The sequence below is a fragment of the Drosophila biarmipes genome, chromosome 2R (genome assembly GCF_025231255.1).
Source record: "Drosophila biarmipes strain raj3 chromosome 2R, RU_DBia_V1.1, whole genome shotgun sequence".
Lineage (NCBI taxonomy): Eukaryota > Metazoa > Arthropoda > Insecta > Diptera > Drosophilidae > Drosophila > Drosophila biarmipes.
Window position 1 is genome coordinate 14,534,872 of NC_066615.1, and position 17,026 is coordinate 14,551,897.

Here is a 17,026-nt window from a genome sequence, read left to right on the forward strand (position 1 = left end):
ATGCCGACTTATAGATATAATCCACGTGTTGCAATTTCAGTTTACGGCTTATTAAGCTTGGCACACTTGTAAATTGTAAACAACCATTCAACTTTTAAGGTAATTTCTTTTCAGACTTATGCAATCCTTAACCCTAGAGTAATTTAGGTATAATGTTTGCGATTATATTCCATGAAGAGTATTGGTAAAAACCTTATAGGATGTACTACGCTTTGTAGAATTTATGAATGAGTCTTCAAAAACATCCCAGTTCTTATAAATATTTGGTATTGTTTTATTTTCCTACAACTGTATAATTTTACCTTATACTCTAGTCACTTTCAACGGCAAACCTTTTTATATACATTTTATTACTAGGGTCTTAGGGTTAAGAGTCATTCGACCTTTCATTCAGAATATAGGACCAGAGCTTCACCCTGTTCGTTTGGAACTCGCTGGCCACGTTAACCTGAAAACCTTTGGAGGTAGCTGCATTGCCGAATTCCTGGTAATCGCATATTCCATTAGGACGTGACTGGAGCACCTCTCTGGAGCAGGGGGTCAGCGACTCGACATTCCTGGGTTTTCTAGGAACAGAAATTATTCATTTGTTATACTCAGCCCACGTGCCAGTTATTTTATTGATTTACTCACCCAAACTTGGCAAATTGTACGAAATAATCCACAAAAGAGTGGATTACCCTCGCCTCCGTGGAGTTCTTCTCAAAGTCCGGAAAGATTAGGGGACTGCGAAACAGGTAGAGAAGATCATCACAGTGGACGACACCATATTTCCCCGTAACATTGGCGGAGGTGTAGGCAGAGGCATAGCTCAGGGGTCCTCGATGGTTGAAGCTGTACAAGTAAGTAGGATTCGAGGTATGGCAGACATCCCTTCGAATTGTGTTGTACAGGGGTTGCTTGAAGCCCCTATCTGAAATTAACTAAGGAGTCAGAGGGGATTAATAAATAAGTTTAGAGCTGTGTAGATGAGAGATAGACCTCGTATTGTACATGAAAAAACAAGGTTTAGAAGAGGATTATACAAAAAATCCAAGGTATCCCAATTATAAGGCAAACTTAAAGAATTGTAAAATAAAGCAAATAATAATTATTATTTATGGCACTTAAAAATATATTTTAAAGTTCTAAAAGAAAGGATCCTAAGTAAGTTTTTAAATTTTATTCTGGGTCTTATGGCCTTAAATATAACCCTATTAAAACTTTATAAAATAAAATGCAGTTAGCCTGATTGATTAATATATAATAGTAGCCCCCTTTTTAAGTACACCTGCAATAACCACTTCAACTTACATCCATGAATCCTTGGACCGTCTCCTCGTTGACCTCATGCCGATCCTGGAAGTACTCCCTCACGAGGAGTTTCATGCTCGTGCTGAGGCGATCCTGGCTGAAGTTGGGCGGGAACTCCATCAGCTCCTGCAGCAGTTCGTCGAACCGGGAGTTGAAGCTCTGGCGGAGCGTCTCGTTGCCCAGGATATTGACCACCCGAACCGCACCCTCGCCAGGAACTGTGCCCAAGAGCAGGGGAACAGGGGCCCGTTCTCCCCGAGCCAGTACATCCTTGGGATGCTCACTGAGAAAGGCCTCCGCCTCCAAGCCCTTCTCAACCACCGGTCGAAAATTGGTCATGTGATCCACATCCCAAAATTTCAGATTATCGCCGGCATCCAAGAGTCTTGTGGCATCCAATCGTCGCAGGGCCTTGGTCAGCTTCACCGTACTCAAGTTTCGTGCATCCGGAATGTGTGAGAACTCCGCCAGCAGGCGAGCCTGCTCCAAGGGCTCATCCGCAATGGCAAAGGGCACATTGGCCGTGCCACTCATGCTGATCACCCGGTGGAAGAGTCCCTGGGATCGGGCACTCAGCAGGTGCATGTGGGCGGCCACTCCACCGGCACTCTGGCCGAAAAGGGTCACCTGCTGGGGATCTCCGCCAAAGGAGCGAATGTTGCGCTGCACCCAACGCAGGGCCAGGTTCTGGTCCTTGAGGCCAAAGTTGCCCGGCATCACAGCATCCTCAGTGGAGAGGAATCCTTTGGGAGGACAAAAAGAAAACAATTTGAAATTGACTCTTCCAGGGATGATTTTTCTAAGGGAAATTAAGGCTATTAAATTATTTTTTACGAAAGACAAATCTTAACAGAGTTTCTTATCAATTGGTATGAGTTTGCACTGATAAGTAACCTAACATTATATTGAGAAACTACACTTTTCCACCACTTTAATGGCCACTCGACTAACTTGAACTTACCAAATGGACCCAGTCGATAGGCCATGGTCACCAGAATCACCTCACCCGAGTCCATGAAATACTCGGGTCCGGTAACTCCCGGTCCTGCAGAGCCACCAAAGAAACCCCCGCCATGGATGTAGACCATAACAGGTAAGAGGGAGTCTCTGATCTAAAAAATAAGACAAGCCACACACTAGGAATTTGGAAATTGTATACCCTTAGAGCAACTTACCTCTGGTCTGTAGACATTCAAGTACAGACAGTCCTCGTCGCCGTAGATGACCGGCGTGGGCAGCAGATAGTTCTTCTGGATGCAGTCCATCTTGGGCTCCCTGGCATCGTACACCCCCAGCAGCTTGGGCATTACCTTGGGGTTCTGTGGGAGGAGGTGGCAATCCATGGCCGTAAGGGGAATTTCCATCGAAAGAACCATCCACAGCACTCACACTGAATCGCAGATCTCCGACGGGCGGCAGGGCGTAGGGAATGCCCATGAAGGCCTCGTGCCTCTCGGACTGGTAGCCCCGGCGGTAGGTGCCCTTCAGGCAGCCCACGCTGGGCGGGCACACGGTGACCGGCTGGTCCGCCGTGGTCAAGGCCGCGGAGAGCTGGCCCAGAAGAAGCGGCGGCAGCAGCAGCACCAGTTGAATCATCGCCGGCGGTCCGCGAAGTGACTGAAAGCAGAGCTAATGGGTCGTTAATTATGCATATCGATGGGTTATTTATGATCTGTTTCGGGGCTTCCAACATAACAAGATGATGTCAACGTTAAATCGGTCTGCGGATGTGCTTCTAAACGGTAGGTAGCTCCTTATTTCCCCGCTGGAAAAGCTCACCTACCATGTCTGTGCCGCTGGGCGCTGGAAAATCTCTCGAAGAACCTTACGCGACGGAGGCCCAAATCGATCTGACGACTTTCGAGGGCGCGCGTTCGCTTTAATCGTGAAGAAAACTTTGCGCTGCCCCAGAGACCGACTCTATAGCTATAGTAGCAGCTCTCTGCCCACAATCTTGACAAAGTGACCGAACTCGCTGTGGAAAATTTATACAGAGCAGCACGATCGCCGAGCTGGAGATCGGTTCACACGGCGTATGCTTGATCGGCGCGGATACCAATTGATCTGGAACTGCATCTAGCATCTAGCGGCTAGCATCTGGCGACCTTAGAGGCAAACCGAATCTGAACCTAAACCTGGTCGGGGTAATTTGAAACACGCGCCAGAACGGGTAGAAAGTGTTTCCCGGTGAACGGGGAAACGGCTGTCGAGGCTGGTCCGCCAAAGCTGACGACTTGCGATCAACTGAGACCGCCTCGCATCGAAACTTTCGCTTTTATCCTGTCCCGCCATGCAAATTCGCTTTCCATGGATTCTTACATAAAGTCTCCACTGATCACTGGATACATCAGTTACTAACCATATTCAAAGAAGCTCGTCTTATGTCATAAGATCGTGTCGTTCTGATAGGATCACCAATTGATATATGTAACTTTGCAAGCAAATCACAGCTCCTACATTAATCATGTCTAAAGGTGAAATTATCAGGTAGTCTCTTATCTTTTTGTTTCATCTAACAAGACCATTTATCTAGCGACTTTGTTTAACCTAGTGTTAGGCTATCTCTAAGTTTATTATGTTTTTTAAACAATCTAACCCAGTGATCTTTGGTATCTGTGTTCTGTGATCTATAAACTCATAATATATAGATGATATATGATCTTTTAGTTCCTATCAAAAAATCGAATTAACCTAATTGTCTACCAACTTTGTTTAATCTGTTGTTAATGTAACCCAGTTATTCTTTTTCTGTGATCTATATAATCACACTTCCTATTTAAATCCTCCTATTTAAATTAAACTATCATATTTCTACTAGCTTAGTCTAAACTGTAAGAGATACCTCTTAGTTAATAATGTATTCCAAACACTCTGTGGTCTTATAATCACACCTCCTATACTAGTGGTTTTCCTAAAGTTTTATTTAAAAGTAAAATTATTAAGTGGCGTATTATCATATACTAAGAAGCCCATATGTCTACTATCTTAGCCAGAGATACCGTCAACTTTATAATGTATTCCAAACACTCTAGACCTGTGATCTTTGCACCCCACCACTTTCGCTTTCATCCTCCTTGTAAAACGCTTTCCACTTTCACTTATCGCGCTGCTGAACTGAAGACCGTATATCGTGGAAGTACGAATAAGAAACTCTCCAAACAAGATGTTTCCCCTATCGGGCGAGATTTATTGCTCCCCGGATCGACGGCTATCTTATCGCACCGCACGTCGCCGGGTCTCTTATTCGCACTTAATCTCGTTCCTTGCACATTCTGCATATGTAAATTGACCTTCGAATGACAACTGGGATGGGAGCTGGGGAGTAGACTTTTTCAGAAATGGAACGCAGCCCGGCTCAACTTACAATGCCTGAATGGAAATCTGGGCTATCTGCAGCAGCTCCCATTACAAGATCCGTTCCATTTCGCAAATTAATGGGATTTATTTATCAGCAGCTCACTCTTAAATTACCCCTTAACAGATGGTGCAGATAGGGAGGGGACCGCATAATATATATGTGCTGATATCTTTATATAAATATCTTTTTCCATAAGGGAAAGGCGGTGAGCTTCAGACTCTGGCGAACATCTTCCTGGTACGCTTCAGTGGTGCCACCAAAGTGTAAGTAGCTGCACATTCCTTGATCCTTCAAATCGTAAGCCTTACAGGTAGATCCCTCGTGGAGGACCCTATACAGATAGAACACTTGATTGAAGCTGCCCTGCTGTCTTGTTATCTACAGACTTACCCCGTTTTCACAAAGTCAGTTATGAGCGAAGTCATCCTCTGGGCCAACTTGGCATCCACCGAGTCCTTGGGAAAGTCCTCGAAGAGAATCGGCAACCTTATGGTGTGCAGCGCATCATCCATGTGCGCTGCTCCCAGGCCAAAGTCCTCTGCAGAACCACCGAACATCAGGGATACTGAGTTCAGGCCAGCAAACTCAAAGATATAGATGGACAGCGGATTCTCTTGAAGATTGGCAAAGCTGGCATAAGAAGAAACTGTTTCGTAGATGGGGAAAAAGAAGTTGAAGTCACCAGAGATTTTCGCCAAAGGCAACATCGTATCGTTGTTCAGGCTGTCCCCCTGAAAACCATAGGCATCTAGGATTTCCCTGACCATTTGGGGAGAGTTTCCTTTGGGTAGACTGAGCACCAAGGCCATATGTTCCAGGAATTGCTCGTTGAAGACGGCCTTACGCTTCGGGCACGCGAAGGAGCGCAACAAGGTCAAGGCGCCCTCTCCAGCTCGGGAATTGAGGCTGATCACCCAGGGCACCTGGTTGATACGACCCTCGCGATGGGCCTTTAGAGGATCCTCGACCAGGAAGGCTTCAGGAGATGGCTCCTCCAAAACTGGTTGCATGCTGACGAGGGGCAGGTTGTCATACATCTTGAAGCTATCCACACTGAGGAGGAGCTTCGTGGGATCTACATCGCGGAGGGCTTGTGCTAGATCCCGGCTGCTTAGACTCTCTGCCTGATCGATGCCAGTCTCCTTGGCCAGCCGCCTGGCTATACTTAAAGGATCCTCAGGGATCTGCATGGCTGGAATAAACATGGTGCCCGTCAAGGACATGGCTTTGTGAAAGAGTCCTGTTTGAAGAGAATGTATAAAATAGGGAATTTAGGAAAACGCCAGAAGTTACCCTTGGAACTAGGACTTAGCATGTGCAGGTGGGCAGATATTCCCCCTGCACTGTGACCCAGGATGGTGACCATCTGAGGATCTCCTCCAAACTCGGCTATGTGCTGCTGCACCCACTGCAAAGCCAACCGCTGATCCTTTAAACCGAAATTGCCTGGCATATGCTCATCGCCAGTGCTAAGAAAGCCTAGGAAATATAATCTTAAGGAGTGCTGTATTTATCGTAATCCCTAATACTAACCGAAGGGTCCCAGGCGATAGCCAACTGTTACCATGATCACCTTCTCCGTGTCCATTAGGTACTCAGGTCCACTTGCCACTGGGTGGCCAGTGCCGCTGAAGAAGCCACCACCATGTATGTAGAACATCACGGGCAAGGGATTTGCACCTCGTTGCTATAAAAAAACCAATAAATCCGGCTATGTTGGTTTAAGTGGATTAGAAACCCCGATACCTTGGGTCTGTAGACGTTCAGGTAGAGACAGTCTTCCAGCCCCCTCACATCCCAATCGTTAGCAAAGTAGTTTCTCTGCAAGCAGCCGTCCTTTGCCGAGCCAGCGTCGAGTACTCCCTCCCAGGCCTCGGCCGGCACAGGATTCTGAGAACAATCAATGGATTAGGTTCCCTCGAAGGTAATACAACTATCCACCTTGAAGCGAAGAGGACCAACTGGCGGCTGGGCAAAGGGAATGCCCATGAAGGCCTCGAACTCTCCTTTCTGATATCCCGGCATATGAGTGCCCCGCAGGCAGCCCAGATCCTTGAGGCACACATCGAGGGAATCCCCTAAAGCCACAGCGATAAGGAACAGAGCTCTAGCTGCCACGAACAACATCTCGACACGATTGAGGAAAGTCCCGGAGAAGCCCCGATTTATACCCCATTTCCAGGTCGAATGCGTCTGGAACCTGGCAAATCTCTGTAATCAGAGCCCCAAATGAAACCAGCAATTGTCGAATCCTAAAAGGTTCTCTATTTCTGTAACGTACAAAAGCGAGGGTAAGCTGCCAGCCAACGCTAGTAGTATATGGTATCGTATATGCACAGATCAATTGACGTCTATATAGCCTAAACACGCATTCAAGCCGAGCTTAACGATTAAGAGGTATAATTAGAATGCCTATACAAAACATGGAGATTTAACTAACAATGAACGATGCGATTTGGGAAATTGAACTAAATTACAGGCCTAGCAACCGGAACTACTTAGCCCACTAAGTAACGCCCGCTGTTAAATGGGTGACAAGCTGCGCCGTTGGGCGGGGGTCAGCTGCGGATGCCACAGGTCCAGGATGAGCACCAGGCGGGGCTGGCTGCCGTTGTGCCACACCTCGTGCTCGAAGCTATCGTCGAATACGAAGAGTTCGCCCTCACGCCAGGTTCTGAAAGTGGATAACAGCAATCAAAGTCAGCAGGGCGCGATCATATAGACATTACACGTTCACCCACCTCTCCTGCTCAGCCACGCGGAGCGAGGTTTTCTCCGACTCTGGAGCCACCAGGGTGAGGTGCGCCCTCAGCCGGCAGTTGGTGGGTCCGCAGTGTGGCCACACGTGCGTGCCGGCCTGCATCACACTGAACTTCACCTGGCCGCGACGACAGCCCGCGGACTCGGGAAACTCCTGCAGCAGGCCGCAGGTTATTGGGGTCCTGCGGCAGTTGTCCTTCACCCGGCGACCCTGGGCAAAGAGCTCGTACTGCTGCCACACGCCCTGGTCGCGCAGCAGTTCCGCCTCGTCCTGGAAGAAGCCACTCTCGCCCAGCAGGGCCAGTCCCTCCTCACGTATGGCCCGCCAGTGGAGCCGCAATCTGTCCAGCTGCCTTTCGTAGCCCGTCTCCTTGGGCTGCCAAAAAGGCTGGGCCTTGAGCCCGGGCTCGTTGTACAGCGATCTCTGATAGAGGCTGTCAAAGAAGCCCTTGGCCACCCCCTTCCTGTACACATTCAGAGCCTCGGACTTCTTGGACAGGCGCTGCAGGGTCTCGCCCAGCGACAAGTAGAAGAAATCCTCCTGGGTGCCCTCTTCCTGGGACTCCACGGCATATCTCAGATACGGCAGAGCCTTCGCATAGTCACCATGGAGCTGCCTAAGGGCCAGGCCGTAGTGCAGTTGGGCCACAGCATTGCTGGGCCAGAGCTTCAGCGTGTCCTTGGCCACCTTTTCCACCTGCTGGAGACTAAAGGGCTATTATGAGGTATCCGTAAGGCCCAGTGTTTTGCCTCACCTACTTATTGACCATGAGATGGGTGAGTGAGAGTTGGTTGCGCAGGCGGGGATCCCCGGGCAGGCGCTCGATGAGCAGCTCGTGGATGGTGGCGGCCTGCCGGTGGTGACCTACGAATCGAGAGCCCGTGTTAAAAGAGGTCATGAGGGAGGGCATACCCAACTCACCCAAAAATCTCAGGTTCTCAATGCAGCTCTCGCCGGCGGTGGTAAACTCCTGATCGCTTTTGACCAGTTCGCCAAAGGCCAGGTACCTCTTGTAGGCATCGATGGCTTCCCAGAGGCGCTGGTTGCTCCGTTCCTTCTTGGCCAGCAGTTCCAGCAGTCGGGCTCTCCCCAAGTGGGCCGATGGCTCGTGGGCGTGGTCGGTGGTGAGCGTGTTAAAGGATCGCAGGGCTTGGGCATAGTTCTTTGGGGTGGATATTAGTTCGCGGTCGCCAGCCAAAACACAAAGGGGGTTAGACAAAAGTACAAGAAACATGCAATTAGTATAAAATCATTCTCTCAAGAGAGGGGAAACGCAGTTGCCAGGGGCTTCCTTTGATGAGCCCTTGGCCAAGGCAACCCCCAGTGGGTGTGTGTTGTTCGGGGGCACTGGCCACGAGTTCATCCCAATAGCTAACCGAAGCCCCCTGAAGAGTGCGTTTCGAGCAATACCTAAGGTTAATCCTAAGGTTTGATTAATGATTCCTTGGTTTTCTTCTCTTACATGGCTAGACAGTTATAAGATCTAATGAACTTGACAAGCAAAACATAAACTAAAGCTTTGAAATGGGTGGTGTGATGTTCTTTAATGATTGTTGAGCTGGAGATACACATGTGGGAGATTTGCCACGGGTTAGTCCTGGTCAAGGAGACGCCATCGATCGACCTACCTCCCTAATCATCTCCTCGTTGGCCTTGCGCAGCTCCTGCTCGAAGGCATCCTCCTTCTCCGCGGGAGCAGCAGGTGCAGCTTCTTTCGGCTTTATCTCTGTTTTGGGTGTGAAGAATCTCGATTAGAACGGCAGGTTAGCAGGGAAGTGGGAATGGAGTTGGAAATTTTGAACGGTTACGGCCTAGAGAGCTCCACCTTGTATGAGGTGAGATAACCTGGTTTCCTACGGCTAACACTTACGATCTGTTATGTAAAGCGATCTGTCTGTCGTGTTTCTTAAAGTAGTGTTGGGCCTATGCTAGCGATGGCTTAGTGATCGATCGAAAGTATGTCGGATGGAGTGTGATGGAGTCGGGTGCGGACATCGACGGACTGGTGGTGATTTGTGTGTAGTCTAGTAATTACGTGTCCAGCTGGGGTCGTCGGAGTCGGGGTCGCTTTCGAACTCCTTGACGGGCAGGCGGCCGTACTTGGCCTCCAGCCGGCTCATCAGGTCGGCGTCGTCCACGTCGGAGATCTCGTCCTCCTCCTCGTCGGTGATCTCCTCATCCTCGCTGTCCCCCTCGTGCTCGTAATCCTCAATGGCCCCGTCCTCGTACTCCACATAGATGTCGCTGGATCCAGCCGGCTGTTCCAACTCCTTTTCCTTCTCATCGGGTTTGCTGTCCTTGGCACAATCCTGCACCATCTTGTACATGGCGCTCAGCTGCTCAAAAGTTTCGGGCACATAGTCGGCCATGGAGGCCACATTGTCGTCGCTATTGCGGCGATCTTCGTCCTCCTCCTCAATATCGCTGATCTCCACCTCGATCTCCTCCTCGATCTCGATTTCCTCCTCGGAGTATTCTTTTTGGACAATGGGATATGGCTTAGATTAGAACCCTGGACACAGCCAGACTAGGCGATACGAGGCTTCCGAATCATCAGATCAACATCTAGTGATTTGGAAGCAACTTCGGTTGGCCGAAGTTTGGCATCACCAAATTCATATCCCCAACCATCGTCGTCCAGCAGGGGCAGCTCCTCCACATCGTCGGGTATGTGATCCTCGGCCGTGGCAATCGTCAGTCTGCGCCGCATGATGGCCTCCGGAGCGGGCTCATCCTCGGCTGTGCATTCACCACGGAAGATTCGAAGGTTATTCGAGTTATGGGTATTATTAATCGAGCAAGAACAAAGCCATTCAACAATTTCCGTACATACATACATTGGTGGAATAACTTTAACAAAGCTGTGACTACAATCAGATTCAAGAAACAATAATAATAATAATAATAGTAAATGATAATACAAAAGAAGCTAACTGAAGAAAGTGCAAAGAATAGTTTGTTTTAGTTCTGTTAATACATTGAGATGATCGGTTTTCGACCACGAGACATGGAGATCAGTATCGGTTTTGATTCTACCAATCGCTTGGCGGTGGGTTAGAATGGAAAGCGGCGCTTAGTAGTGATTACTCAAAGAGTCCCCAGAGCAAGGTTGGTTCGTTAGCATAACATCTGGCGTGCTTGGCGGATTTATAGATACAGATTGAGATCGAGCGCAGAGAGCGGATACAAAGAGCGGAGATTTCTGGGGGGAGCGGATCGGCATTGAAGACTCACTTGTATTTGGACTTTTCCTTATCAATACAAGGCGTGAAACTAAGGCAAGTGCAACGCCAACGCCAAGTTTAACGGCCACTGTAAATGAGTCAGGTTTTAGTATCAGAAAACAAACAAATGCCTCTTGCACTTTCTTGCACAATTTGGGTTTCAGTGTTCTTGGTTGGGTTTTTCTTGTTTTTTCGCAAGGTGGAGCATTTCTGTCTGTCAGTTCTTAGGGTTCTAGGCCTGCGAGATCCGTTAACCGTTCAATTCTTCGTTCCCTCCTTACTTACGGGATGCCAACCAGGAGGAGCCCTCCTCCTTGGGCTCCTCCCCGTCGTCCTGGTCCTGATCCTGCTCTCGGCTGTCTACTGCCTTCGCTGGCTGGGATTCCTCGGGCTCGTCCTGGTCCTGCTTATTATCTTGCTCCTGAAATAAGGTATAATAAAATGATACATAAATATTTGGTCTCTTTTGTAAGAACTTGGTTTTATTTAAAATATATTCTTCTCACCTCATCATCATCTTCCTCGCTATCATCTTGAGCGGGAGCACTTTGTGCGGCAGACTGCGATCTTGGTGGCTCTACAGACTCTTCCACCTCCTGCTCTTCCTCATCCTCATCTTCTTCCTCCTGCTATCCAACATATAAAGAAAATTAAATTTATGGAAATGGTATGGACAGATGTATATATTAGAACCCACCTCATCAGCTTCTGACTTTGGGGCTTCTGTAGACTCTACTGCATCAGCCTCATCAGCTGCAGCTTCATCCTCATCCTCCTCCTCGTCTTCAGCTTCGTACTCCGCAGTGGCTTCTGTAGTGGCTTCAGTGGTAGCCTCTACCGTAGCCTCCACTGTGCCCTCCTCCTCGTCATCCTCCTCTTCCTCCTCAGCATCCTCGGCGGTTATGTTCTCGCCCGCATTGTTCTCATCATCCTCTTCGTCTTCCTCCTGCTCATCTTCATCTGCCTCTGGCTCCTCCTCCTCAGTAGGCTCTTCCTCCTCCTCTTCCAGTTCTTCATCTTCTTCTAATTCCTCTGAAAGGGGTTCTTCCTCTGAAAAAAAGGTTTTGGAATTTTAGAGAATTTTAATTGTAATTGAGCGCAATGAAACTAACCTTCCTCGTCATGATCGTCATGGTCGTCGTGCTCATCGTGATCATCCAAAGCCTCTCCAGAGGGCTCGTGCACATCATGGGCATCATGCTCATCCCGATGCTCGTCCACCCAGCCATCAAAGACTTTGGAGAAACGTGACTCCGAAAGGGGAGTGTCCACTAAGGGAAACAATAGTTGATGTTATTGATTATAAATTATAGGGATCTTGCAACTTACGATCCTCCAGGCCGCGGTTCTCCATGATGATCAGACCCACCAAGCCGAGTAGAACCGCCATCAGAGCGAAGAATACGATCTTGGCGCACCAGTGACCGCCGGTGCCGTGCTCGTGGTGCACGTGCAGGTGGAGATCTTCGTTTCCCATCTTTGTAATGTGAACGCCGTGCGAAGATTCGTCGTCATCTGAGATCCGGCCATTGCATGATATAGTGAATAATAAACACATGTGATTACAGGCGGTTTAATTGAAAGCACCTTCGTTCGGCGTGGGGATGGATTTACATGGAATTAGTAACTGAGCGAGAGACATTAAACGAATCTAGCAAGGCGTTCGGACTGGGGTTTCTGGTGGGGATCAGAGCAAGGGGGATGGTGTTCCTCTACCTTGAAAGCTGGACTGACGCAGCACAGTCACATCGCCCTCGGACCTGCGATCATCTAGACAAGAGGTTAGTTACAGCATGAGACGACAACATAGTAGACGACACACCGGCATTACAGGCTGATAAGAGGTGGCTGGGGGGATTTGTTTATGCCTAAATATGCGCAACGATATAAACAAAGAAGCCGCCAGTCATGCTCTTGGGCAGATGGCCAAGTGAAAATAAATGGGTTTACATATGCACCATGGCTACTTATACGGTGCCGTGGGTGTAATGGCCCCAGAATTGCGGAAACACCATCTAGAGGCTAGATTCTAGATCTGTAGATGGCTAGATCTCTAGATCTTATAAATCTCCGATGCATTGGAACCGATTTGCCGCCGAGGTGACTTCGCGCGAGGTGAGTTCTCCATATCTCTCCCAGAGAGAGGGATTCAGAGAGCGATAGGAGGATATCCCCAGGGACAGGGAACATCTGTGTGCGCTCGCCTCGGATCGCCTGGGATCGCAAGGAGATAAATAAACCAAAGAAAACCACTCGCTCCCGTACTCGATCGGATTTTGCACCCCGATTCGATGCCCTTCTGCAGGCCCCGATCGGAATATCCACTTCTTGGACCCCCGCACACGTCATATATACATTCGTCTTCGAGAGATTTTCCTGCGCGATCGGCACACGCATAGCGACAGAAAACAGGCGAGATGTATAATTTTATATAATAGGGCAGAGTTATTTTTAAAGGCACTCGACAATATTATTATGCTAATAAAAGAAATGAACTGCTTGCTGTGCGGCGGCGAAAAAACCTCGCTTTCTTACCACCAAAGTAACGGTCGAACCGGAAGGGATCGTAGTGTACCGTCAGGTGAAGGACTTACCGCGTTTCCGGCGCTTATCCTTGCGCTTTCGCGGCTGCACATCGCCCGACATTTTCAGCTCGGAGGGCACCAAATCTATGCCAATTCGATGGAGAGCGTTCGTTTTTCCCTTTCGAGCGGACCGGGCAAAAGCGGGAGATCTTGTTCGAGGGGCAGCACGTTACTAAATGCGAATACCGCTCGCGCCGTGGGAAAATTATTTATAAAGCGAGCGGCGCTGCCAGATCGGGGGAGAAAGGTGACAGTTAGAGATGACAGCGGGGCAGGTTGGGGTATTCCTTAAAAATATATGTTTCTTTTGTATCACATTTATTCAAATTCCTATATTTGGTTTTTAATTGTTAAAATAAAACCAGTTTTTGCAAAAAAAAAAGAAAAATATGGTATATTGGTAACAATTCAAAACTAAACCATGGCACAGGAACTGGATATTGCATTGCAAATCTGTGACGACGCACATAAAAACATTATTATATTTAAGCTTTCTGCGCTTGGTCTTTAAATATACGTTGCATATAATTTACGAAACCTGAAAAAATAGCTATAACATACAATTACTAAAATATTAGTTATAGATATTTTATTCTTTAAAAACGTTTTATTACTATACTAGTTAAATATTACACAAGGAATAAAAATAAAAATATAATATCAGTAACTTGGGATATATTTATTTCATGAAAATAGTTCTAGGGCTCTTTTCACAATTAGTACTAAAACATAGAGTACTAATATTTTATTATTTGAAGTATATCTATTTAGATATCCGTTAAATATAAAATAATAACAACCACTCAAAGACCCTTTTAAATTCATGCGCATTGCGAGCCGATTTTCGTGCTCGTGCCCCTTAGAGACCATCCCTCACGCTGCCATCCCCAAGAGAACCAACCCCGAGCCCGAGAAAAACAAGAAAATAATACACAATTGGCGAGGCGACGCCGGTGCAGAGGTTCTCCGTGCGATCCGATCGAACGGGTTAGGGCAAACGGCACTTGGACGACGGACTAGGGCTAAATCCGCGTTGGCCAGTCGGGAGTTATGGCCGGCGACATGTCCATCGGCTGTGCGGCCCTGAAGCGATCCAGCAAGCTGAGGTCCTGCACCAGTGCCGGCGACACGGACTCGATGCGGATGCCCAGCGACCACAGGGACAGCGGCAGCCTGGTGAAGCCTCCCCCTGTGCCGCCCCAGAACATGCGGGGCGGCCTGAGGGTCTACAAGATCGTCATCCTCGGCGACGGGGGCGTTGGAAAGTCAGGTGAGCCACTGCGGTCGCCCAAGAAAAAGCCGAGTTATCACTGCGCACTTTGATTGCGGGCTGCGAAAAATCAATAAATTATCTCAATTTCTTTTACGCTTTGTTTTGGACCCGCCACCCACCGACCAACCAACCCACGGACCACCCACCGACCCCCTGAAAACGACGACGACGATGAAACCCGAACAGCTGTCACCCTTCAGTTCGTGAGCCACAGTTTCCTGGACTACCACGACCCCACAATTGGTGAGTAAGGCGCAGGAGGAAGCTCTCTGCGGCCGAAGCCCCCTCTACATTTTGCTACACATACCGGTTTCTCCGCCCGCAGAGGACTCCTACCAGCAACAGGCGGTCATCGACAATGAGGCCGCCCTGCTCGACATCCTTGACACCGCCGGCCAGGTGGAGTTCACGGCCATGCGGGACCAATACATGCGCTGCGGTGAAGGTTTCATCATCTGCTACTCGGTCACCGACCGCCATAGCTTCCAGGAGGCCTCCGAGTACCGAAAACTGATCACCCGTGTCCGGCTCTCCGAGGACATCCCACTGGTACTGATCGCCAACAAGGTGGACCTGGAGTCGCAGCGTCGCGTCACCACCGAGGAGGGCAAGAATCTGGCCAACCAGTTTGGCTGCCCCTTCTTCGAGACCTCGGCTGCACTGCGTCACTACATCGACGAGGCGTTCTACACGCTGGTCCGCGAGATTAGACGCAAGGAGATGCAGAAGGCCCTGGGCACGGACTCCAACTCGGAGAAGATACACACGGGGCGACGCAGCCGCTGGTGGCGCATACGATCCATCTTCGCTTTGGTGTTCCGGCGCAGACGAAACCTCAACTAGGATGCGGAAGCGGATGCGTACGCGGGTTTCCTGAAACGAGTGCAATACTAACCAGAACATACGAGTAACTTTGGTTCGCTATGTCCACACACACACATGGTATATGGCAAAACGGCCACATCTGATAGATACAGCAGACGCGATACGATCGAGGAGGAGAGCTAATTGTTATGGCCACAGTGGTTTATTTATTATTTGTTACGAAAAACTATTTAAAGTACTTGTTGTCGGCCAGAAAAGGGATAGGGAGGCGGTAGAGCAGCGATAGAGTATATCAATACGTTTAAGCACCGATCCAAAAGATACATATTAACAATGCACGTACATATGTTTATGTAGTAAATATTACTAACGTTGATTCCTAGACGAGAGCGATCAAGCTGGTGGCGATTGGCCGAAGCTCAAAAGCATTTAAATTCAGCAAGAGAACTGCGATTGCTCTGAATCCTAGCCAGGAGACTAACCCACAAAGGCCGATTGCCAGGCGAGCGGAGCGGTAGGGAGTAGGGAAAAGATTTTTAAACCTATGTATGTACGTATTTACCCAGATGACACGCACATGACATACGATACGACACAAGCAACACATTTAACTAATCGAATAAATGTTGAATTTAATGTATACTAATATTATAAAATCGATCGATCGACCTAAGTATGTGAAAACGCGGGAACATTGCTAAATAACGAAATATGAATGAGAGTGCGCGACAGCGCAAGTTAATAACGCTAATTGATTGATAATTTAAGCCCACGACAGCCGATGCATTTGTTGTTTAAGTTTGAGCAAAGTTTATTGTTTATATTGTTAAGGAACACACGTGTTACGCCTAAGTTTATTTATTATTAGTTTAACCAATCTGTTGATTACTTTTTACACACAACGTACAACCACACATCACGTTCTCTAAGCATTCACCATGAGTTCCTCTCATCAATGTTAACTGCATCACCGGAAACGAGATACTAACACGGCTTTAATTACTCTGTTTGTTACACGACCCCCCAGAAGTACTAATAATCAATTGTTATTGCGAATCCTTTCGAGCCAACCAGAGCGACAAACGAAAACAACAGCTAAAAACGAAAACGAGTAATCAAATGCGGGTAGAAATATATAAAAGTAAAGCTAGCGCGCAAAGTTAAGCGATTAAAAAGTACGTTTTAAGAGTGGCGTCTTGGGAACTGTATGTGCAATGCATTATGTAGTGTCCATGTCGTTTCGAAAACGGCATACCTGTTCGGGAATAACACTGAGTTGTAAGACCCAATCGAAAGAAAACCAAAAAACTTTGATTCATAATGTTATGTACATTTTAAATGTAAAAAAGCATACAAAAGCACAAAATAAACAAAAACAATCCCCTAAATAAAGATTTTTTTGGAACCCCGTTGAAAGGGAGCGTTTTCATTTCAGGTGGGCTGGCGGGCTATATCTTAAGGATTCTGTATTCCATCTATATCTTATCTTGATGCTTCCATCCCCCTCCAAGAAAACAGTGAGTTAAACCAAGAGTAGATCAAATGTACTGTTTATTCATAAGTATAATATAGTTTGGTTGTATCTGATGCATCTTCGGGTTTTTCAACTTCTGTGTGAGAATTACACGATTGACGGTACAAAATACAAAAAAGAGACATACACATATTTACTGTATAGTATAATTATATGTATATTCGTATTTTATA

The 17,026-nt window shown here is 47.8% G+C and overlaps 3 protein-coding genes across 14 annotated transcripts; 1 reads left to right on the forward strand and 2 right to left on the reverse strand.

Moving 5' to 3' along the window:
* Positions 1-256: 256 nt before the first annotated feature.
* On the reverse strand, positions 257-6,769 carry LOC108036219 (uncharacterized). Its single transcript, XM_050887377.1, has 14 exons — positions 6,593-6,769; positions 6,398-6,541; positions 6,185-6,338; positions 5,945-6,130; positions 5,042-5,891; positions 4,826-4,982; positions 4,658-4,692; positions 4,348-4,465; positions 2,683-2,922; positions 2,469-2,612; positions 2,255-2,405; positions 1,294-2,036; positions 634-923; positions 257-566 (listed from the first exon to the last, which is right to left on the reverse strand). Exons 1-14 carry the CDS (start codon positions 6,674-6,676, stop codon positions 368-370), a joined length of 3,495 nt encoding a protein of 1,164 aa, XP_050743334.1. The 5' UTR covers positions 6,677-6,769; the 3' UTR covers positions 257-367.
* Positions 6,770-6,893: 124 nt separating this feature from the next.
* On the reverse strand, positions 6,894-13,413 carry LOC108036561 (aspartyl/asparaginyl beta-hydroxylase). 12 transcript variants are annotated; one of them, XM_017112801.2, is made up of 15 exons: positions 13,231-13,413; positions 12,353-12,406; positions 11,966-12,151; positions 11,749-11,907; positions 11,334-11,686; positions 11,143-11,262; positions 10,922-11,057; positions 10,647-10,724; positions 10,041-10,151; positions 9,448-9,888; positions 9,041-9,138; positions 8,334-8,574; positions 8,171-8,276; positions 7,393-8,118; positions 6,894-7,325 (listed from the first exon to the last, which is right to left on the reverse strand). In XM_017112801.2, exons 1-15 carry the CDS (start codon positions 13,280-13,282, stop codon positions 7,175-7,177), a joined length of 3,012 nt encoding a protein of 1,003 aa, XP_016968290.1. In that variant the 5' UTR covers positions 13,283-13,413; the 3' UTR covers positions 6,894-7,174. The 12 variants fall into 12 exon arrangements, 9 of the variants coding, with proteins under 9 accessions (XP_016968290.1, XP_016968289.1, XP_016968291.1 ...); XM_017112800.2 differs by having other exon boundaries at positions 11,143-11,265; XM_017112802.2 differs by lacking the exon at positions 12,353-12,406 and having other exon boundaries at positions 11,143-11,265; positions 13,231-13,412.
* Positions 13,414-14,112: 699 nt separating this feature from the next.
* On the forward strand, positions 14,113-16,735 carry LOC108036633 (GTP-binding protein Rit2). The gene is made up of 3 exons (XM_017112907.3): positions 14,113-14,491; positions 14,681-14,737; positions 14,820-16,735. The coding sequence occupies exons 1-3, from the start codon at positions 14,272-14,274 to the stop codon at positions 15,335-15,337; spliced, it is 795 nt and encodes a 264-aa protein (XP_016968396.1). The 5' UTR covers positions 14,113-14,271; the 3' UTR covers positions 15,338-16,735.
* Positions 16,736-17,026: the final 291 nt, after the last annotated feature.